We start from the raw sequence: 25,022 nt of genomic DNA on the forward strand, positions 1-25,022 counted from the left end.
TTCCAGGATTTTGACCCAGCAACATTGAAGGAACGGCGATATATTTCCAAGTCAGGATGGTGAGTGACTTGGAGGGAAAATTCCAGGTGGTGGTGGTCCCATGTACCTGCTGCCCTTGACCTTCTAGATGGTGGTGGTTGTGGGTTTGGAAGGTGCTGTCTAAGAAGCCTTGGTGAGTTGTTGCAGTGCATCTTGTAGATGGTACACACACTGCTGCTACTGTACGTCGGTGGTAGAGGGAGAGGACGTTTGTGGATGGGGTACCAATCAACTGGGATGCTTTGTCCTGGATGGTGTCAAGCTTCTTGAGTGTGTAGGAGCTATACTCAGAATGACAGAATCACTTGATTTTGACAGCACAGATGGAGACAATTCGACTCATCGTGTCTGCACCTGCGAGTAGACAGTATTCCATCACACTCCTGACTTGTGCCTTGTAGATGATGGGCAGGCTTTGGGGAGTCAGGAGGTGAGTTACTTGCTGCAGGATTCCTAGCCTCTGACCTGCTCTTGTAGCCACAGTATTTACATGGCTAGTCTAGTTCAGTTTCTGGTCAATGGTAATCCCCCAGGATGTTGATGGTGAGGAATTCAGTGATACTAATGCCATTGAATGTCAAGGGATGATGATCACATTCAACCTTGTTGGAGATGGTCATTGCCTGGCTAAGTGGCGTGATTGTTACTTGCCACCTGTCAGCCCAAGCCTGGATGTTGTCCAGGTTTCATTGCATTTGGATATGGACTGCTTCATTACCTGAGGAGTTGTGAATGGTGCTGAACATTGTGCAATCATCAGTGAACATTCCCACTTCTGACCTTATGATGGAAGGAAGGTCATTGATGAAATGATGTCCTGGAGCTGAGATGACTGACCTCCAACAACCACCACCATCTTCCTTTGTGCTAGGTATGACTTCAACCAGCAGAGAGTTTCCCTACTGATTCCCATTGACTCGTTTTGCTAGGGCTTCTTGATGCCACACTTGGTCAAATGCTACCTTGATGTCAAGGGCAATCACTCTCACCTCACCTCAGGAGTTCAGCTCTTTTGTCCAAGGCTGTAATGAGGTCAGGAGTTGAGTGGCCCTGACGGACCCCAAAATGAGCGTCAGTGAGCAGGTTATAGCTAAGCAAGTGCCGCTTGATAGCCCTGTTGATGACCCCTTCCATCGCTTTACTGATGATTGAAAGTAGACTGATGAGGTGTAATTGGCCAGGTTGGATTTGTCCTATTTTTCATGTACAGGACATACCTGGGCAATTTTCCACATTGCTGGGTAAATGCCAGTGTTGTTGTTATACTGCAACAGCTTGGCTAGGGGTGTGGCAAGTCCTGGAGCACGAGTCTTCAGTACTATTGCCGGAACATTGACAAGACCCATAGCCTTTGCAGTATCCAGTGCCTTCAGCCACTTCTTGATATCACGTGGAGTGAATCGAATTGGTTGAAGACTGGCATCTGTGATACTGGGGACACCTGGATAAGGCCGAGATGGATCATCCACTCGGCATTTCTGGCTGAAGATTGTAACAAATGCTTCAGCCTTATCTTTTGCACTGCGATGATGGACACCCCATCATTAGGGATGCGGATATTTCTGGAGCCACCTCCTGCAGTGAGCTGTTTAATTTTTCACCACCATTCACGACTGGATGTGGCAAAACTGCAGAGCTTAGAATTGATTCATTGGTTGTGGAATCGCCTGGCTCTATCACTTGCTGCTTATGCTGTTTGACACACAATTTAGTCCTGTGTTGTAGCTTCACCAGGTTGACACCTCATTTTTAGGTATGCCTAGTGCTGCTCCTGGCATGCCCTCCTGCACTCTTCATTGAATCAGGGTTGATCCCCTGGTTTGGTGGTGACAGTGGAGCGGGAGTTATGCTAGTCTATGAGGTTACAGATCACGTTCGAGTACAATACTGCTGTTGCTGATGGCCCACAGCGCATAATGGTTGCCCTTACTTGAGTTGCTATATCTGTTCAAAATCTATCCCATTTAGGACGGTGGTCGTGCCACACAACATGATGGAGGGTATTCGCAATGTGAAGATGGGACTTCTTCTTTGGAATGACTGCGCGGTGGTCACTCCTACCGATACTGTCATGGCCAGATGCATCTGCGGCAGGCAGGTTGGTGAGGATGAGGTCAAGTATGTTGTTCTCTCACCACCTGCCGCAGACCCAGTCTAGCAGCTATATCCTTTAGGATTCGACCAGCTCGGTCAGTAGTGGTGCTACCGAACCACTCTTGGTGATGGACATTGCAACTCACCATCCTGACTTGGAAATATATCACTGTTCCTTCACTTCGCTGAGTGAAAACCCTGGAATGCCTTCCTAACAGCACTGTGGGTGTACCGACACCACATGGACTGCAGCAGTTCAAAAAGGCAACTCACCAACACCTTCTCATGGGTAACTAGAGATGGGAAATAAATGCTGGCCCAGCCAGTGAAGCCCACATCCCGTGTATGAAGTAAAAAACATTTCCCACGAGTATTTTCTGACTCGATGAGTATGATTGTGTCAGGCTGTTGCTTGACTAGTCTGTGAAACAACTCTCCCAATTTTGGCACTGACCTCCCGATGTAAGTAAGGAGGGCTTTGCAGGGTCCGCAGGTTGGGGTCTGCTGTTGTCGTTTCCGGTGCCTCGGTTGATGCCGGGTGGTCCGTCCAGTTTCTTTTTTTTTGACTTTGTAGCAGTTTGTTACATCTGGGGAGCTTGCTAGGCCATTTCAGAGGGCACTTAAGAGTAAACCACATGTCAGCAGATGTGGAATCACATGTAGACCAGACCAGATGAGGGTGACAGATTTCATTCCCTAAAGGACAGTCCCAGATGGGTTTTTACGGCAATTGACGATGCTTTCATGGTCATCATCAGACTTTTAATCTTTTAATTCAAGATTTTTATTGAATTTCAGGGAGTTAGGAAGGAAATTAAAAAGCAGGTCTGGCCTACACGTGACTCCAGACCCACAGCAGTGTGGTTCCCTCAGAAATGGCCTAGCAGGTCACTCAGTTGTAACAAACCGCTACAAAGTAACAGAAAAATCTCAGCCCTGTCGACCCTGCAAAGTCATCCTTACTAACATCTGGGGGCTAGTGCCAAAATTGGGAGAGCTGTCTTATAGACTGGTCAAGCAACAGCGTGACATAGTCATCCTCACGGAATCATACCTTACAGATAATGTCCCAGACACCACCATCACCATCCCTGGGTATGTCCTGTCCCAGCAGGAGGACAGGCCCAGCAGAGGTGGAGGCACAGGTGGTATACGTCAAGAGGGAGTTACCCTGGGAGTCCTCAACATTGACACCGGACCCCATGAAATCTCATGGCATCAGGTCAAACATGGGAAGGAAACCTCCTACTAATTCCCTCCCTCAGTTGATGAATCAGTGCTCCTCCATGTTGAACACCTCTTGGAGGAAGCTGAGGGTGGTAATGGCGCAGAATGTACTCTGGGTGGGGGACTTCAAAGTCCATCACCCAGAGTTGCTCGGTAGCACCACTACTGACCGAGCTGGTCCTAAATGGACCTGCGGCAGGTGGTGAGGGAGTCAACAAGAGGGAAAAACATACTTGACCTCATCCTCACCAACCTGCCTGCCACAGATACATCAGTCATTGACAGCATCGGTAAGAGTGACCACTGCACAATCCCGCCGTCACATTGAGGATACCCTCCATCGTGTTGGATGGCACTACCACCATGCTAAATGGGATAGATTTCGAACAGATCTAACAACTCAAGACTGGGTTTCCCATGAGGCACTGTGGGCCATCAGTAGCAGCAGAACTGTACTCAAATACAATATATAACCTCATGGCCCAACATATCCCCCGGTCTACATTACCATCAAGCCAGGGGATCAACCCTGGTTCAATGAAGAGTGCAGGAGGGCACGCCAGGAGCAGCACCAGGCATACCTAAAAATGAGGTGTCAACCTGATGAAACTATAACACAGGATTACTTGCGTGCCAAACAGCATAAGCAGTGATTGATAGTCAGGGCTAAGTGGTCACACAACTAACGGATTATATCTAAGCTCTGCAGTCCTGCCACACCCAGATGAGAACGGTGGTGGACAATTAAACAACTCACTGGAGGAGGAGGCTCCTCAGTTATCCCCATCCTCAATGATGGAGGAGCCCAGCACATCAGTGCAAAAGATAAGGCTGAAGCATTTGCAACATTCTTCAGCCAGAAGTGCTGAATGGATGATCCATCTCGGCTTCCTCTGGAGGTCCCCAGCATCACAGATGCCAGTCTTCAGCCAATTCGATTCACTCCACGTGATATCAAAAAACAGCTGAAAATGCTGGACACAGTGAAGGCTATGGGTCCTGACAATACTCCGGCCATAGTACTAAAACTTATGCTCCAGAACTTGCTGTGCCCCTAGCCAAGCTGTTCCAGTACAGTTACAATACTGACATCTACCCGGCTATGTGGAAAATTGTCCAGGTATGTCCTGTATACAAAAAGGAGGATAAATCCAACCTGGCCAATTACCGCCCCATCAGTCTACTCTCCATCATCAGTAAAGTAATGGAAGGGGTCATCAATAGTGCTATCAAGCGGCACTTGCTTAGCAATAACCTGCTCTCTGATGCCCAGTTTGGGTTCCGCCAGGGCCACTCAGCTCCTGACCTCATTACAGCCTTGATTCAAACATGAACAAAAGAGCTGAATTCCTGAGGTGAGGTGAAAGTGACTGCCCTTGACATCAAGGCCGCATTTGACCGAGTGTGGCATCAAGGAGCCCTAGCAAAACCGGAGTCAATGGGAGTCAGGGCGAAAACTCATTGCTGGTTGGAGTCATACCTAGCCCAAAGGAAGATGGTTGTGGTTGCTGGAGGTCAGTCATCTCAGCTCCAGGACATCACTGCAGGAGTTCCTCAGGGTAGTGTCCTCGGCCCAACCATCTTCAGCTGCTTCATCAATGACCTTCCTTCCATCATAAGGTCAGAAGTGGGGATGTTCACTGATGATTACACAATGTTCAGCACCATTCACGACTCCTCAGATACTGAAGCAGTCCATGTCCAAATGCAGCAAGACCTGGACAATATCCAGGCTTGGGCTGACAAGTGGCAAGTAACATTCGCGCCGCCCAAGATTCTCTCCAACAAGACAGAATCCAACCTTCGCCCCTTCCTGTTCAATGGCATTACCATCACTGAGTCCCCCACGATCAACATCCTGGGGTTACCACTGACCAGAAACTGAACTGGACTAGCCATATAAATACTGTGGCTACAAGAGCAGGTCAGAGGCTGGGAATCGTGCGATGAGTAAATCACCTCCTGACTCCCCAAAGCCTGTCCACCATTTACAAGGCACAAATAAGGAGTGTGATGGAATACGCCCCACTTGCCCGGATGAGTGCAGCTCCCACAACATCCAGGACAAAGGAGCCCACTTGATTGGTGCCACATCCACAAACATTCACTCCCTCCACCACCGATGCAGAGTAGTAGCAGTGTGTACCATCTACAAGCTGCACTGCAGGAATTCACCAAAGCTCCTTCGACTGGCAACTTCCAAACCCACAACCACTACCATCTAGAAGGACAAGGGCAGCAGATAGATGGGAACACCACCACCTCTTGAAGTTCCTCTTCAAGTCACTCCCCATCCCGACTTAGGAATATATCACCGTTCCTTCACTGTCACTGGGTCAAAATCCTGGAAATCCCTCCCTAACAGCACCATGGGTGGACCTACTCCACTTGGACTGCAGTGGTTCAAGAAGGCAGCTCACCACCTCCTGCTTAAGGGCAACGAGCGATGGGCAATAAATGCTGGCCCAGCCAGTGAAGCCCTCATCTCGTGAAGAAATAAGAAAAAAAAAAAATTTTTTAAACATCTAAAACAATCTTTAACTTCCGTTGTTGGGCACAGTTGGATTATATTTCCTGCCAGATTTTTGTGCCTCAAAGAAATTAAATTTGTTGTAAACCATGTATTAATTCTTTAAATGCTAGCCATTGCCTGTCTATTATCATACCTTTGAATGCAGTTTCCCAATCTACCAGTCAACTTGCCCTCATACATTTGTAGGTTCCTTTGTTTAAATTTAAGATACTAGCTTCAGATTGAACTACATCACTTTCAAACTTCAAGTTAAATTCTATCATATTATGGTCACTCTTTCCTAAAAGCTTCATTAGAATGAAATTATTAGTGAGCCCTTTTTCACTGCACGATACTCAATCTAAAATAGCCTGTTCTCTAGTTGGTTCCTAAATATATTGTTCTAGAAAACCATCTCATATACATTCCAGGATTCATCCGCTACAACATTAGTGCTAATTAGGTTTACCTGGTCTATATGTCAAATCAGGTCCCCCATGACGACAGTATTAATCTTGTTACATGAACTTCTAATTTCCTAAAGGTCCCTCTCACTAATTTACCAATCTCATCCCTTCTTCATACCTCCTTTTCCTTTTTGCTTATCCTTCCTAAATGTCGAATAACCTTGAACATTCAGTTGCCAGCCTTGGTCCCCCTGCAGCCACGTCTCTATAATGGCAATTAGATCATACCTATTTGCTTCCAGTTATGCTGTCAATTTCACCTACCTTGATGTGAATGCTGTGTGCATTCAGATAAAATGCCTTTAATTCTGTCTTTTTATTATTTTTTACAATCTCACGTCTTATCTACTTGCACACTCTTAAGCTTGTATGTTCTATCCCTTCCTCCCACACTCAGATTATTAATTCCACTATTGCTAACTGTCAAGAAGATATAATAACTCTCATAATGTTATTGGAATTTATTGTAAAATAGAATAATAGTGGGATGTGTCTATGTGTCGAGATGTGTGTGTGTGTGTGTGTGTGTGTGCGTGTGTGTGAGAGTGTGTGTGATTTAATTGAATTAGAGGCAGCTAGTCTGGGTGCTTTGATCTAAGAAGAGAGGGTGGATTTGAAATGTTAACTAGATAAGCATGGGTAAATTTAGAAACATTGGTGTCAAGGGAACATTTACATTTTGAGATAAACCAGATTAGATTGTTTTCAAAGGAGGGGAGAAATGTGTCACCTAACCAGGTGAAGCAGTGAAACAGTGTGCTTATTTTGCCCAAAGATTACTGATAAAACTTAGTGCTATGAGAGGGTTTTATTATCAGGGAGATAAAATCCAAAGACACACACAGTGAAACAATGGGTATTTACATTCAAAGAGGGAGATATGTATAAAGAAGGTGAAAGGGCTGTGTAAGGGCAGGCATTTTTAAGATCTAACAAGTGTGAAAAGCCTTCAGCATCTATGCCTCAAGCTGCCATCTCCAAAGAGCTGAAGTTAAGAAAACTCACTTTGAATTCGACATGTTCAGGTACTTCTTTTCCTGGGTCTTTCAAAATCTATGTGTCTTACTGTTGCCTTAACGGAAGTGTAACTGGGAGTTAGACTGAGTCGGGGATTTAGAAATTATCATAGTAGTAATTTGTAGCTCAATATATGTATTTAAAATCATTTCTCTTATTGCTAAATGTTTAATCTAGTTTTATAAAAACCTATAAGACTTGGTGGTCTTATTACTACTGAATTCAAGGAACACATCTTGAAATTTATACAAATTGAAAATTAGTTGTGACAGTTGTTTCAAATTTCCCTCTGGGATTTGAACACCTCAGCATTTACCATCTGCTGTGTCTTAACACTACCTTGCTCTCTTGTCTTGTCTTCTTTCTTTAGTTTATCACATCTTCCTTCACCTGATCTCTCATCCCACTATTCAGTTTAAAGCCCTCTCTACCACCCTAGTTATACGACTCTCTAGAACACTGGTCCCAGTGCGGCTCAGATGAAGACCATCTCAACAGTACAGCTCCCATTTTCCCCAGTAGGTGTACCAGTGCCCCGTGAATTGAAACCTGTTTCTCCCACACCAACAATAAATGCAAAATACTGCGGATGCTGGAAATCTGACATTTTTTTGTATTCATTCATGGGATTTGGGTGTCATTGGTCAGGCTAGCATTTATCACCCATCCCTAATTGCCCTAGTTCAGGGGGCATTTAAGAGTCAATTACATTGCTGTGGATCTCGAGTCACATGTTGGCCAGACCGGTTAAGGACAGCAGATTTCCTTCCCTAAAGGACATTAGTGACCCAGAGGGGTTTTTACAACAATCGATCATGGTTTCATGGTCATCATTAGGCTTTTTAATTCCATGTTTTTTTTTCATTGAATTCAACTTCCACCATCTGCTGTGGCAGGATTTGAGCCCAGGTCCCCAGAGCATTACCCTGGGTCTCTGGATTACTCGTCCTGTGACAATACCACTACACCATCACCTCCCCCAAAATAGAAACAGAGTCCATATGATTCTTCTTCAAAAGAATCATATGGACTCGAAATATTAACGCTTTCTCCCTCCATAGATGTTGTCGGACCTACTGAGTTTTACCAGCATTTTCTGTTTTTATCTCCCACAGCAGTCATTGAGTTATGCATTTAACCCTCTAATCTTATTTACACTAAGCCAATTTGCTTGTGGCTCAAGTAATAATCCAGAAATTATTAATTTTGTGGAGGAATACGTGTATAATTGTGAATGAAATAAAATACACGTATAATTGGAAAAGGAAATTAAAATCCATGTATAATGAGATTACTGTAGGAAGTCCCCAAACAGTCATGCAGCCAGCACATAAATTAGCAAATCAAAGGGCCAATGCTACCTTCCCAGACTAAGGGGCTCCGGATGTCAGATACGGTGACAAAATCAAAGAGAGAAAAAACTATTGTGTGTGCATTGCCCAGGATATGTAACCATTAACACTCTCTATTTGCTGAACCATTGACATTGTCCTGTCTATTTGTTAAACCATTGACATTGTCCTGTCTATTTGCTAATGCATTGACATTGTCCTGTCTAATCGTTAAATCATTAACACTGATCGCTATCCTTTGAAGCCATTTGAAACTATTGTAATTGCCCAAGTTTCTGTCACGAACCTTTTGCTATATCTATGTGTGTAAAGAGGTGTTAGTCAGAGACTGGTTGGCTCTGTTGTATGCGACTAGGCTCGCCGTGATATCACGACTTTAATAAAGACTTCCTAGACAAGCCTCCAGGGTCTGAGTGTTCACTCCGTTTTTCTGTGACAAACTTTCAGGACCTGCTTTGTAGTTTATCCCCTAGCTGCTCATTCTCCTTAAGCAAAGCCTCTTCCACAGCTCTACCTATGTCAATGGTGCCTACATGGATCACAGAAACTGGATCCTCTCCCTCCCACTGCAAGTTCCTCTCCAACCCGGAGCAGATGCCTTGAATCCTGGCACTGGGCGGGCATCACAGCCGCCTGAACTCAGGTTCTCAGTTACAGAGAACTGTGTCTATCCCCCTGACTGTCCCCTACTACCACTACATTAACTCTCCACCTGCTTGAATGGCTTCCTGTACCACGGTGCCATGGTCAGTTCGCTCATCCAGGTAAGTTTTCCCCTCCCCTGATGTATCGCAGTGCCTGCAGCTCAATGACTCTGAACCAAAGTTCCTCCAGCCACAGGCATTTACAGGCAGATGTGTTTGCCTTGAATCACATTGATCATAAGACATAGGAGCAGAAGTGGGCCAGTCAGCCCATCGAGTCTGCTCTGCAATTCAATGAGATTATGGGTGATCTGATAATCCTCAACTCCATTTTCCTGATTTTTCCCATAACCCTTGATTCCCTTACTGATTAAAAATCTGTCTATCTCAGCCTTGAAAATCCTTAACAACCCAGCCTCTACAACCCTCTGCGGTAAAGAATTCCACAGATTGACTACCCTCTAAGAGAAGAAATTGTTCCTCATCTCTGTCTTAAATGGGATACCCCTTACTCTAAGATTATGCCCTTTGGTCCTAGACTCTCCCACAAGGGGAAACAACCTCTCAGCATCTTCCCTGTCAAGCCCCCTAAGAATCTTATATCTTTCAATAAGGTCGTCTCTCATTCTTCTAAACTCCAATGAGTACAGGCCCAACCTACTCAACCTCTCCTCATAAGAAAACCCCTTCATATCTGGGATCAACCTAGTGAACCTTCTCTGGACTGCCTCCAATGCCAGTATATCTTACCTTAGATAAGCGGACCAAAATTGTTCACAGTATTAAAGGCGTGGTCTAACACGTGCCTTGTAGAGTTTTAGCAAGACTTGCCTATTTTTATACTCCATTCCCTTTGAAATAAAGGCCAACATTCCATTTGCCTTCCCTATTACCTGTTGAACTTGTATGTTAGCTTTTTGGGATTCATTCACAAGGACTCCCAAATCCCTCTGTGCTGCAGCTTTATGCATCTTTCTCCATTTAAATAATATTCAGCTCCTCTATTCTTCCTGCCAAAATGCATAACCTCACATTTTCCCACATTATATTCCATCTAACAAGTTTTTGCCCACTCACTTAACCTGTCGATATCCCTCTGTAGACTCTGTGTCATCCTCATCACTTGCCTTCCCACCTAGTTTTTTTGTCATCCGCAAACTTGACAATAGTACATTCACTTCCCTCATCCAAGTCATTAATATATATTGTAAATAATTGTGGCCCCAGCACTGATCCCTGTGGCACTCCACTAGTTACAGGTTACCATCCTGAAAATGCCCCCCTTATCCCAACTCTCTGTCTTCTATTAATTAACCAATCCTCTATCCATGCTAATATACTACCCCCAACACCATGGGATCTTATCTTATTAAGTAGCCTTCTGTGTGGTACCTTATTGAACAGCTTTTGGAAATCCAAATATATTACATCTACTGGTTCCCCTTTATCCATCCTGCTTGTTACCTCCTCAAAGAACTCTAATAAATTTGTCAGGCATTATTTCCTCTTCATGAAACCAAGCTGACTCTGCTTGATTATATTGTGCATTTCTAAATGCTTTGCTATTACATCCTTTACAATAGATTCTAACATTTTCCCAATGGTGGATGTTAAGCTAAATGGCCTATAGTTATCGGTTTTTATCTCCCTCCCTATTTGAATAAGGGCATTACATTGGCAGTTTTTCAAACTTCTGGGACTTTTCCAGAATTAAAGATTCTTGGAAGATTACTTCCAGTGCATCAGGTGTCTATGAGCTCCCACATTCTGCAACACATTGCCTCCCCTGCTATCATTACAGTGTTTAATTATTTTACTAATTAAATTTTACTAATTAAATCTATAGTCCTGCCTGCTTGTATTCTTGTTATTTCAATAAATGAAGATAAATGATGCCAAGATCATGGCTGTACTAACTTTGGCCTCTACTTTCCTGTCTACCCCTATATCTTTGACTCCCTTGTCAATCAAGAATCTATTGAACTCAACCCTAAAAATATTCAATGGCCCTATCTCCACTGCTGTCTGAGGAGAAGAATTTCACAAACTAATAACCCACTGAGAGAAAAATATTCTCCTCATCTTCATCTTAAATGGAAGATCTCTTATTTTTTAATCTGTGTCCCTTAGTTCTAGTCTCTCCCACAAGGGGAAACATCCTTTCAGCATCCATCCTGCGAAATCCCCTCAAGATCCTTATATGGTTCAAGATGTTCACCTCTCGATCTTATAAACTCCAAAGAATATAGGCCCAACCTGTCTAACCTTTCTTCAGAAGAGACCAACTTAATCCAAGGAATGAGTCAAGTGAACCTTCTCTGAACTAATTCCAAAGCAATTATATCCTTTTCCAACTAAGGGGTCCAAAACTGTACACAGTATTCCAGATGTGGTCTCACCAAGGCCCTGTACAGCAGCAGTGAAACTTCCCTACTTTTATATTCCATTCCCCTTACGATGAACACCAACATCCATTTGCCTTCTTAATCACTTTACATACTAAATTTTTGCAATTCATGCAACAGGACACCCAGGTCCCTCTGTATTACAGAGTTCTGTATTCTCTCTCCATTTAAATAATATACTACTTTTCTATTCTTCCTGCTAAAGTGGGTGAGTTCACATTTTCCCACATTATATTCCATCTGCCAAATTTTTGCCTACTCACTGATACTATATATATGTCTACTGTATATATATATATATATCTCCTTGTACAGGCTCAAGCCCTCTTCAAAATTTACTTTCTTACGAATCTTTGTGTCAACGGCAAATTTAGCAACCATACTTTCGGTCCCTTCATCCAAGTCATTGATGTGGATTGTAAATAGTTGAGGCCCCAGAACTCGTCCCTGTGATATTCCACTGGTTACAGCTTGCCAACCTGAAAATGATCTACTTATTCCTACTCCGTGCTTCCTATTAGCTAACCAATTCTCTATCCATGCTATTATGTTACCCCTATACCACAAGCTCTCATTTTGTATGGCACCTTGTCAAATGCCTTTTGGAAATACAAGCATACCACATCTACAGGTTTCCCTTTATCCATGATGCATCCCACTTCCTCAAAGAACTAATAAATTAATCAAATATGATTTCCCTTTCACAAAACCATGTTGACCTTCCCAGACTGCATTAAGATTTTCCATGTGCGCTGCTATAACCTCTTTAATAATAGATTCATGCGGTTTCCCTTTTACAGATGTGAGGAAATGCTCTGTAGTTTCCTGCTTTCTGTCTTCCTCCTTTCTTGAATGCAGTCTCACTGCTTAAGTGCTGAAAGAATCTTTGTCCCTCTGACCCTGGACTCAACTCGCTAACTATATTCATTTCAGTGAACATCAATCTCAACCTCCCAGAATTTCAACATTACCATCTCCCCATTCCAGAATATTGGTGCTTCTTCAATGAACCTGGCTTCAATATTATCTCCCCAACCTAGTCCAATCTTTATCCTCCCTCTGAACAAATCCTGGGATCTCTCCTATAGTTCTCCTTTATATCTGGACACTGGTTCCAAGTAAGCTACAGCCACCCACCTAGACATTCCATCTGACTCATTGTCTAGGACCTTGGTTGCCTCTTCAGACTCTCCTCACCCACAGCCCCATCAGTTCAATGCAAACGCCAACACAAACATTCACTGCCCACTCCCTCCCCCTTACCTGTTCCTGTGCCTTTTGGGATAGCTCCCGAAGGTATGAGCCCAAATATGCTCCAGTTCCAATCAGGACTGGCATTACCATGCACATCAGATTCGTTAGCTTTGGCGAAACAAAGTAGAGGGACACCAGGCAGCCAATTGTCTGTGCGGCACTCTTCAGGCCCTAGAGTTCAAATCAAACACAAGCAAGGCAGTTAAAGCACAGGTTAGGTTCAAATTAAAGCTCCTTCTATACTGTTCAATCAAATATTTCCATGGCAGTTACACCAGGGCATAGATGCAGTGGAAAGTTCCCGCTCCACTGTCTCATCAAGAACTCCCAGGGCAGGTACAGCACGGTATTAGATACAGAGTAAAGTTCCCTCTACACTGTCCCCATCAAACACTCCCAGGACAGGTACAGCACGGGGTTAGATACAGAGTAAAGCTCCGTCTACACTGTCCCCATCAAACACTCCCAGGACAGGTACAGCACGGTATTAGATACAGAGTAAAGTTCCCTCTACACTGTCCCCATCAAACACTCCCAGGATAGGTACAACACGGGGTTAGATACAGAGTAAAGCTCCGTCTACACTGTCCCCATCAAACACTCCCAGGACAGGTACAGCACGGTATTAGATACAGAGTAAAGTTCCCTCTACACTGTCCCCATCAAACACTCCCAGGACAGGTACAGCATGGGGTTAGATACAGAATAAAGCCCCCTCTACACTGTCCCCATCAAACACTCCCAGGACAGGTACAGCACGGGGTTAGATACAGAGTAAAGCTCCCTCTACACTGTCCCCATCAAACACTCCCAAGGCAGGCTTTCAGAAAGCCAGTGCAGACTCAATGGGCTGGATGGCTTCCTTCTAGAAAGATTCTGTGATTCTGTGAACAACAGCAGAGGGTTAGATACAAAGTAAAGATCCCGACAGACTGTCCCCATCAAACATGGATTAAGGATTGGTTAACAGACACAAAACAGTGAGCAAGAATAAACGGCTCATTCTCACATTGGCCAGCTGTGACTACTGCAAGGCTCAGAACTTGGGCTCCAGCTGTTCACAATATATATCCACGATTTGGATGTGGGGACTAAATGTAATTTTCACAGGTTTGCGGGTAACACAAAACTCGCTGGGAATGTGTGTTGTGAGGAAGATGCAAAGCAGCTTCGAGGGGAATTGGACAGACTTAGTGAGGGTAAGGAGCATGGCAGATGGAATCTAATGTGGAAAACGTAAGGTTATCCACTTTGGTAGGAGGAACAGATTTTTAAAATTCATTTATGGGATGTGGACATCGCTGGCTAGGCCAGCATTTATTGCCCGTTTCTAATTACCCTTGTTCAGAGAGCATTTAGTAGGTTTGCGGATGACACAAAGATTGGCCGGGTGTTTAACAGTGAGGTTGAGTGTCTTGGGCTACAGGAAGATATGGACGGGATGGTCAAATGGGCAGATAAGTGGCAGATGGAATTTAACCCTGAAAAGTGTGAGGTGATACACTTTGGAAGGAGTAATTTGACAAGGAAGTATTCAATGAACGGCATGACACTAGGAAGTTCTGAGGAACAAAGGGACCTTGGTGTGTGTGTCCATAGATCTCTGAAGGCAGAGGGGCGTGTTAGTGGGGTGGTGAAAAAGGCATATGGGACACTTGTCTTTATCAATCGAGGCATAGATTACAAAAGTAGGGAGGTCATTTTGGAGTTGTATAGAACCTTGGTGAGGCCACAGCTGGAGTACTGTGTGCAGTTCTGGTCGTCTCATTATAGGAAAGATGTGATTGCACTGGAGGGGGTGCAGAGGAGATTTAGCAGTATGTTGCCTGGGATGAAACATTTAAGTTATGAAGAGAGGCTGGATAGACTTGGGTTGTGCAGGAGGTTTGGGGAGGATGTGAGGAAAAACTTTTTTACCCAGAGGGTGGTGACGGTCTGGAATGCGCTGCCTGGGAGGGTGGTGGAGGCGGGTTGCCTCACATCCTTTAAAAAGTACCTGGATGAGCACTTGGCACATCATAACATTCAAGGCTGTGGGCCAAGTGCTGGTAAATGGGATTAGGTAGATAGGTCAGGTGTTTCTGACATGTTGGTGCAGACTCGATGGGCCGAAGGGCCTCTTCTGCGCTCTGTGATTCTGTGATTTAAGAGTCAACCACACTGCTGTGGGTCTGGAGTCACACGTAGGCCAGACCAGGTAAAGATGGCAGGTTTCCTTCCCTAAAGGACATTAATGAACCAGATGGGTTTTTACAACAATCGGCAATGGTTTCATGGTCATCATTAGGCTTTGAATTCTAGATTTTCTTTTAATGAATTCAAATTCCACCATCTGCCATGGCACAATTTGAATCCGGGTCCCCGGGGCATTACCCTGGGTCTCTGGATTACTAGTCCAGTGACAATACCACTACGCCGTTGCCTGTGCAGGGTATTTCTTAAATGGTAAGAGTATAGATGTACAAAGGGACCTAGGTGCCCTCGTCAATAAGTCACCGAAAGCTAACATGCAGGTCCAGTGAGCAATTAGGAAGGTTAATTGTTACGAGCTAGATATAGTTTTAAGCAAGTTATATCGGTACTTGTGGGTATCAGGAACAAAATATACTTTAAGTTTAACTTATACTTTTGTTATTTGTCTGTTAAACCTGGCTTTGGTTTCAGTTTAGAGATTTTTTTGGAGATGAAGCCAGGAAGTCTCCAGACCCTGTTTGTATGGTTGCATTTTTAATGAGGTTTTACAACTCTTGAAGTGAAGAGATGGGTTATCAAGGGGTTAGTGGTTTAGAGAAGTTAAAATAAACATTAAACTGCGCAGTTGCCTAGCCGGGGATCAGAGAGGGACCCACAGAGACAGAAAGGCAGATTTTAATTCAGTTGGTACGTGTCTACCACAGCGTGAAGACTGGAAATATCTGAGACTCGTATGTTTTGCTCTAAAGTTGGAGTAATAATGAATTCAGAGTGAATTTTCTGGATATTTCAAGGGAAATACTAATTGTGGAAGGACTTCTAGTGAATGTTGTTATGATCCCAGCTAATGTTACTACCAGACAGGTCAGACCCCAGTGTGGAACCTGGCTTGATAGACCCTAATTTTTAATTTTTGTTTAGAAATGTGCAGAGTGACTACTGAACAGAGTCGCAGGTGCAAGTGACCTCAAGATGGTGAGGGCTGAGGAGGCAGTCTCCGGAGGAGTTGAGGCCAGATGGACATGGGAGGGTATGTACGTGAGAATGGGTGTTGATGTCCCTCGAGCTGGCATTAAGTGAGATGCCAGTGAATGTATGATGGGCTTGAGCGTGTGAGTTTTGATTGATGAGGTGGTTGCCATATCCTGGCTGTAAGAATGAGATCATTTATCCTCTTTTTGTATTGGATGGCCAACCTGTTTCATGCAGCATTGGCACTGATCACCACTGCCATCACCTACCAAGCTGGAGTGGTAATGTTGCTGCTCCTCCTGCTGGCAGAGCGGGGGTAGAGGACATTGTGGCTGGCCTCCACAGCATCTAAAAGGTGCTCAAGAGCTGCAGTTTTCTTGCCTTTCGGGGCCGTGTCTTCTTTGCTGCAGTCCTAGGCTGGAAGCACTGAGCACGGCTGTACTTTAAATGTGGTACCTGGCGTGATGAAGTGGTGAGGTGATGGCATGGCACAGCCCACCCGCCATTCAAACAGTGTGTATGCGGGAATGCATAATTAATGCGGTGGGTTTGGGATGATATGGTGTGAAAAGCCACCATTACGGCTGGTGGGAAAACATGGTTTTTCTCGCCTGCTACCGCACTTAAGTGAAAATCTGGGATGATTCCGTCTTCTGTCTCCCTTCAGTGGGCTTCCAATCTTTACGTTCAAAGAACTCACTTTGGAATTCTCTCCCAAACAAAGCTTTAACCTGAACATCTCCAACAGGGATCCACCTCCAAAGGTTGGACCTCTCCCTTCCAATGTTCTCCTCCCCTGGATCTCTAGATGCATTCAGGCTTCACCCTCCACACACTCTCCGATATTCAGCTTTGCCAAGCAGGACACTGCACCTCCAAAGGCTTCTCGCAAGCCCACTTTGTTCCAAGTCTGCTCTCTGCAGTTCTGTCTCTTTAATTTGGAGACTTTCCCTCTGCTCCTCACTTTCAATTCCATTGAACAGGACCTGTTTCCGATTCCTGTCCTAGTTCCTTGACTTAGCTGTCCCCACTCCCTGGTTTTTTGGGACTTTTTTTTTTGGGACCTGCTCTCTGTAGCTCCTGTCCCGCCTGATCTGGTAGTTTCTGTGGAATTCCCCTACCAACTGAAATCAAACTGCTTTTCTGTTTTTCTCTGTGGGCTCCCTGTTGCTAGGCAACAGCACAGTTTTTTCCTACTTTGTTTTAACTTCCCTAAACCACTAACCCCTTTGATAACCCATCTCTTCATTTCAAGTGTCATAAAACCTCTTTAAAAATGCACATATACAAACAAACCCACATACTTGCAGGCAACATTCATAAGTGAAATCAACGCAGGTTTCCCTTTTCTTACCACAACCATACAACATATACATTAAACTTAAATCCGAAACTTAAACTTAAAGTTATAGCTTATTCGTAACACACACAAATACACACATAACTTACTTAAAGCCAACTCTAGTTCCGAACAATGTTCAGAAGTCTACTGGAAGAGAAGCCTCTTTGCAACTGAGCAAGCTCTAGTCTTGGTGTGGAAATAGTGGTATCTCTTCACTGGAGTGTTGGGGCTGTAAGGGTATTACTGGGACAAAAGGGACAGAGTGAGTTTGAATCATTTTTCCTTTTGTATCTGTGCTGAAATCTTTCCAACCTTTTTGTTGTCTAATGAAATGTAGTTAATGTTTCTTGTTTGATAAATGTTTTAGCTTTTTGTTAAAAAGTCAAGAGCAGACTCCTGTGAATCTGTTTGGGTAAAAACCCACTTTTTAAAAATTATGGTTTATCAAGCCAGCTTCCACAATGGGATCGGACTTGTCCAGTAATAACATCAGCTGGGATCATAATGGTATGTTAGCCCTTAACACAAGAGGATTTGAGTACAAAATGCTCTTTTGTACTCAATTGTACAGCACCTTGGTTAGACCACACCTGGAATACCGAGTGCAGTTTTGGTCCCTCTCCCTTAGGAAGGATATTATTGCTGTAGAGGGAGTGCGGAACTGTCCTATGGAGAGAGATTGGGGAAACTGGGCCTGTATTCTCTAGAGTTTCAAAGAATGAGAGGTGATTTCATTGAAACCTACAAAATGCTTAAAGGAATAGACAGGGTAAATGCAGGTAAGATGTTTCCCCTGGTTGGGGAGTCTAGAACCAGAGGACCACAATTTCAAAATAAAGGGGAAGCCACTTAGGACAAAGATGAGGAGAAAGTTTTTTGGACAGAGGGTTGTGAATCTTTGGAATTATCTAGCCCAAAAGGGCTGTGGAAGCTCAGTCATTGAGTATTTTAAAGCAGAGAATGACAGATTTCTAAATACCAATGACATAAAGGGATATGGGGACTGTGTGGGAAAAAAGCATTCAAGTGGTTGATCAGCCATCATCATATTGAATGGCAGAGCAAGCTCGATGAGCTGAATGGACTTCACCTGCTCCGATGTTCCCATCAAACACTCCCAGGGCAGATACAACACGGTGTTAGATACAGAGAAAAGTTCCCTCTACACTGTCCCCATGATGACAGCACATCTCATTAGTCATGCAGAAAATTTTGAGATGCAGGCACTGTTTTAATGATTGAAATTATGGAAGTCAACATACACACAGCAAGATCTCACAAACAGCAATGTGATAAATAACCAGATAAGCTGTTTTTGCAATGTTACTTGAGGGATACATATATGCCAAGGAAGCAGGAGAGCATCACTACTCTTTGAAATAGTGGATGTGGTATTATTTACATCTATACAAAAAGGCAAAGTGGACCTCAGTTTAAAGTCTCATTGAAAGACTCACTGACAGCACTCCCTCAGTACTGATCCTCCGACAGTGCAGTACTCCCTCAATACTGCCCTCCGACATTGCAGCACTCCCTCAGTAGTGACCCTCCGACATTGCAGCACTCCCTCAGTACTGACCCTCTGACAGTGCAGTACTCCCTCAGTACTGACCCTCCGACAGTGCAGTACTCCCTCAATACTGCCCTCCGACATTGCAGCACTCCCTCAGTAGTGACCCTCCGACATTGCAGCACTCCCTCAGTACTGACCCCTCCGACAGTGCAGTACTCCCTCAATACTGCCCTCCGACATTGCAGCACTCCCTCAGTAGTGACACTCCGACATTGCAGCACTCCCTCAGTACTGACCCTCCGACAGTGCAGTGTTCGCTCAATACTGATCCTTTAACAGTGCAATGCTCCTTCAGTAGTGAGCCTCCTACAGTGCAGTGCGCCTCCAGTCCATGTCCAAATGCAGCAAGACCTGGACACTATCCAGGCTTGGGATGACAAGTGGCAAGTAACATTCATGCCACACAAGTGCCAGGCAATGACCATCGCCCCATGACATTCAATGGCATTACCATTGCTGAATCCTCCACTATCAACATCCGCCGTGGGTGGGGGGCGGGTTTAACCATTGACCAGAAAATGAGCTGGACCAGCCATATAAATACTGTGCTACAAGAGCAAATTAGAGGCTGGGAATCCTGCTAGGAGTAACTCACCTCCTGACTGCCCAAAGCCTGTCCACCATCTACAAGGTACAAATCAGGGCTCAAGAAAAGAGACAGTCAGTGTGGGGGAAGCAAAAATATGGGGGTGAACAAAAATGGCCTCTTTTGCTATTTGTTGGTTAACCTTATATGTGATCCCAGCAGGCTCACCTGAGACACCACCAGCTTGAAAGAGGATTTAAACTCCTGGATGTCGTTAGTTAAGCGGCTCACCATGTGGCCCGTCCGAGTGGCATCGAAAAATGCCACGTCCTGCCTGTCACACAACAGGGAAGGAACAGGGTTTAACTGAAGCAATTCTTCAAATAAATTCATTTATAGAGCCATAGACACTCACAGCACAGAATGAGCCTCAGCACTGACTGCAAGGGCAGAGGTACACCATTCCCCATTCCAGGGGGGCAGGGGTACACCATTCTCCATTCCAGGGGGGCAGGGGTACTCCACTCCCAATTCCAGGGGGGCAGGGGTACTCCACTCCCCATTCCAGGGGGGCAGGGGTACTCCACTCCCCATTCCAGGGGGGCAGGGGTACTCCACTCCCCATTCCAGGGGGGCAGGGGTACTCCACTCCCCATTCCAGGGGGGCAGGGGTACTCCACTCCCGACACCAGGGGCAGCAATACACCACTCCCTACCTCAGGTCAAGGGTACTTCCTACCCCCAGCATAGGAGCCCTCCCAGCATGGGGAATCCCACCCTTGCTCCTAGAGGGATTCCCCATGCTGGGGCCAGCAGGGATTCTCAATGCTGGGGACCAGCGGGGATTCCTCACGCTGGGGGCTCAGAGGGGAATCTCCGCGCTGGGGGATGGGGGATTCCTCATGCTAGGGGTGTCGGGGGGGATTCCTCACTCTGGGGGGAGTCCTCACCCTGGAGGGGGGGGGGGGGGGGGGGGGATTCCTCACCCTGGGGGGGGCGTCAGAGGGATATTCCTCACCCTGGGGGGGCTCAGGGGGATATTCCTCATCATGGGGGGATCAGGGGGATATTCCTCACCATGGGGGGGCGGGGGGTCAGGGGGGGATTCCTCACCCTGGGGTGTTCAGGGGGGGAGGCCTCACCCTGGGGAGGTCAGGGAGGGGATTCCTCACCCTGGGGAGGTCAGGGAGGGGATTCCTCACCCTGGGGAGGTCAGGGGGGAGTCCTTACGCTGGGAGTCAGGGGAACTCCCACGTCCAACTCCTTCTCCAGTGCAAGCAACGCCCATTTACCCTGGTCTCCTATATGTCAACCAAGTTTCTATCCACTTACAACATGTGGCTCATCACCACAAATGCTAGCCTAGCCAGCGATGCTAACTTCCCATGAAAGGATAAACAAAAGTGTCTGATTTTTCAAAACAAGAACAAAATCACACAGGATTGTTCCAGCAGAGAGGCAGGCCATTCAGTCCATCATGTCTACACCAGCTCTCCAAATGAGCAATTCACCTAGTGCCATTCTCCTGCCTTCTCCTCGTAACCCTGTACATTCTTCCTTTTCAGATAACAGTCTAATTCCCTTTTGAATGCTTCGGGTGAACCTGCCTCCACCAGACTCTGACAATGGATTCCAGATCTTAACCACTCGCTGTGTGAAAAAGTATTTTCTCATATCGCTTTTGCTGCTATTGCCAATTACTTTAAATCTGTGTCCTCAAATTCTCGATCATCTAACCAGTGGGACCAGTTTCTCCCGACCAACTCTGTCCAATCCACTCATGACTTTGAATACCTCTATCCAAAAACAGGAACATTAGGTACCACCAGGTGGCTTTCAGCCTCTTAAGCCTGTTCCACCATTCAATTAGATCATGACAGATCTGCACCTCAACTCGATTTACCCACATTTGTTCCATGTCCCTTGCTAACCTTACCCAACAAAAATCTACCAACATATGAATAGAAAATGCTGGAAAAAGTTTTTAAAGCTTCAATTGTCACCTTTTGCATTTTCAGCTAATGTATTCCCTCCATCCATTCAATCAATCACTCAACTGAAAAAGTGCTATGAAATCTGTCAGACATGACTTGCACTTAAAAAATTCATGGTTGGATTACCTCTCATAGCCCTTATTGATTGAACAGTGCAAATTGGGCTGACAGAATGCTAACTGGGTTTAGTCAGTGAAATAGTATTACACACCAAAACATAAGAACAGAAGGATGCCATTCAGCCCCTTGAACCTTGTTCATCATGCAATACACAAGAACATAGGAAATAGGAGCAGGGGTCGACCATATGGCCCCTTGAGTCTGCTCTGCAATTCAATACCATCATGGCTGATCTGCCTCAATGCCATTTACCCACCAGCTCCCCATGTCCTTTGAATTCCTGAGAGGCCAAAAATCTGTCTAATCCAGCCTTAAATATATTCAATGATGGAGCATCCACAACCCTCTGGGGGACAGAACTCCAAACATTCATAACACTTTGAGTGAAGAAATATCTCATCTCAATTCTAAACGATTGTCCCCTCATCCTGAGACTGTGCCCCCAGTGTTAGAGGTTCCCCAGCCAGGGGAAAGCTCTCAGTGTCATCCCTGTCAAGTCCCTGAGAATCTTGTATGTTTCAATAAAGTCATCTCTCATTCTTCTAAACTGCAGAGACTATAGTACCAATTTATTCAGCCTCTCATAGCACAACCTTATTTCCCAAGGAAGCAATATAGTGAGCCTTTGCTGTACTGCCTCCAATGCAAGTATATCCTTCCTTAAATAATTACTAAAACCACAGACAGTATTCTAGGACAAAAACAAAAATACTTGGAAAAACTCAGCAGGTCTGACAGCATCTGCGGAGAGGAACACAGTTAACGTTTTGAGTCCATATGACTCTCCAACAGAACTAAGGAAAAATAAAAAAGAGGTGAAATATAAGCTGATTTAAGGGGGGGTGGTGGAGACAGGTCGAGCTGGATAGAGGGCCAGTGATAGGTGGAGATAACCAAAAGATGTCATAGACAAAAGGACAAAGAGGTGTTGAAGGTGATGATATTATCTAAGGAATGTGATAATAGGTGAGATTAAGGGTAGAAAGCAGGACGAGCAAGGTACAGATAGCCCTAGTGGGGGTGGGGTGGGGGGAAGGGATCGAAATAGGCTAAAAGGTAGAGATAAAACAATGGATGGAAATACATTTAAAAATAATGGGAAATAGGTGGGAAAAGAAAAATCTATATAAATTATTGGAAAAAAGGGGGATCAGAAAAGGGGTGGGGATGGAGGAAAGAGTTCATGATCTAAAATTGTTGAACTCAATATTCAGTCCGGAAGGCTGTAAAGTGCCTAGTCGGAAGATGAGGTGCTGTTTCTCCAGTTTGTGTTGAGCTTCACTGGAACAATGCAGCAGGCCAAGGACAGACACATGGGCATGAGAGCAGGGTAAAGTGTTGAAATGGCAAGCGACAGGGAGGTCTGGGTCATGCTTGCGGACAGAACAAAGGTGTTCTGCAAAGCGGTCACCCAGTCTGTATTTGGTCTCTCCAATGTAGAGGAAACCACATTGGGAGCAACGAATGCGGTAGACTAAATTGAGGGAAGTGCAAGTGAAATGGCGCTTCACTTGAAAGGAGTGTTTGGGCCCTTGGACAGTGAGGAGACGGGAAGTAAAGGGGCAGGTGTTGCACCTTCTGCGGTTGCATGGGAAGGTGCCGTGGGAGGGGGTTGAGGTGTAGGGGGTGATGGAGGAATGGACCAGGGTGTCCCGGAGGGAACGATCCCTGCGGAATGCCGCCGGGGGGATGAAGGGAAGATGTGTTTGGTGGTGGCATCATACTGGAGTTGGCGGAAATGGCGGAGGATGATCCTTTGAATGCGAAGGCTGGTGGGGTGATAAGTGAGGACAAGGGGGACCCTATCATGGTTCTGGGAGGGAGAGGAAGGTGTGAGGGTGGATGCGAGGGAGATGGGCCGGACACGGTGGAGAGCCCTGTCAACCACCGTGGATGGAAAACCTCGGATAAGGAAGAAGGAAGACATGTCAGAGGAACTGTTTTTGAAAAAGTGGCATCATCAGAACAGATGTGACAGAGGTGAAGGAACTGAGAGAATGGGATGGAGTCCTTACAGGAAGCGGGGTGTGAGGAGCTGTAGTCGAGGTAGCTGTGGGAGTCGGTAGGCTTGTAATGAATATTGGTGGACAGCCTATCACCAGAAATTGAGACAGAGAGGTCAAGGAAGGGAAGGGAAGTGTCAGAGCTGGACCATGTGAAAATGATGGAGGGGTGGAAACTGGAAGCAAAATTAATAAATTTTTCCAGGTCCAGACGAGAGCATGAAGCAGCGCCAAAGCAATCATCGACGTACCGGAGAAAGAGTTGTGGGAGGGGGCCTGAGAAGGACTGGAACAAGGAATGTTCCACATACCCCATAAAGAGACAGGCATAACTGGGACCCATGCGGATACCCATAGTCACACCTTTTATTTGGAGGAAGTTAGAGGTGTTTAAGGAGAAATTGTTCAGTGTGAGAACAAGTTCAGCCAGACGGAGGAGAGTAGTGGTGGATGGGGATTGTTCGGGCCTCTGTTCGAGGAAGAAGCGGAGAGCCCTCAGACCATCCTGGTGGGGGATGGAGGTGTCGAGGGATTGGACGTCCATGGTGAAGAGGAGGCGGTTGGGGCCAGGGAACTGGAAATTGTTCATATGATGTAGGGCGTCAGAGGAATCACGGACGTAAGTGGGAACAGACTGGACAAGGGGAGAGAGAAGGGAGTCAAGATAGCAAGAAATGAGTTCCGTGGGGCAGGAACAGGCTGACACGATTGGTCTGCCGGGACAGTTCTGTTTGTGGATTTTGGGTAGGAGGTAGAAGCGGGCCATCCGAGGTTGGGAGACTATCAGGTTGGAAGCTGTGGAAGGAAGATCTCCAGAGGAGATGAGGTCAGTAACAGTCCTGGAAACAATGGCTTGATGTTCAGTGGTGGGGTCATGGTCCAGGGAGAGGTAGGAGGAAGTGTCTGCGAGTTGACGTTCAGCCTCTGCGAGGTAGAGGTCAGTGCGCCAGACAACAACAGCACCACCCTTGTCAGCAGGTTTGATGACAATGTCAGGGTTGGACCTGAGAGAACGGAGTGCAGCAAGTTCAGAGAGAGACAGGTTAGAGTGGGTGAGAGGAGCAGAGAAATTGAGATGACTGATGTCACGACAGTATTCCAGGTATGGTCTCACCAAATTGTAGCAAGACATCTTTATTCTTGTACTCCATTCCTCTTGCAATAAAGGACAACAAGCCATTGTCTTCTTAATTCTTCGACTCACCATCAATAAATGACTAAGCTATGTATCACCATTGTGAAAACCACTTGTTCAGATGTGGGAAGTCTGAAAATTAACAAATGCACT

General features: G+C 45.5%; 1 protein-coding gene across 1 annotated transcript in view; it reads right to left on the reverse strand.

Moving 5' to 3' along the window:
- Positions 1-25,022, reverse strand: part of LOC121279027 (mitochondrial potassium channel ATP-binding subunit-like) — an 85,740-nt gene that overhangs the window by 40,767 nt on the left and 19,951 nt on the right. The window contains exons 6-7 of the mRNA XM_041189780.1: positions 19,846-19,951; positions 13,021-13,182 (exon numbers count right to left, since the gene is read on the reverse strand). Of these exons, the coding sequence (XP_041045714.1) occupies positions 13,021-13,182; positions 19,846-19,951 (268 nt within the window). The remainder of the gene's footprint in view (positions 1-13,020; positions 13,183-19,845; positions 19,952-25,022) is intronic.

The sequence above is a fragment of the Carcharodon carcharias genome, chromosome 6 (genome assembly GCF_017639515.1).
Source record: "Carcharodon carcharias isolate sCarCar2 chromosome 6, sCarCar2.pri, whole genome shotgun sequence".
NCBI classification, from domain to species: domain Eukaryota; kingdom Metazoa; phylum Chordata; class Chondrichthyes; order Lamniformes; family Lamnidae; genus Carcharodon; species Carcharodon carcharias.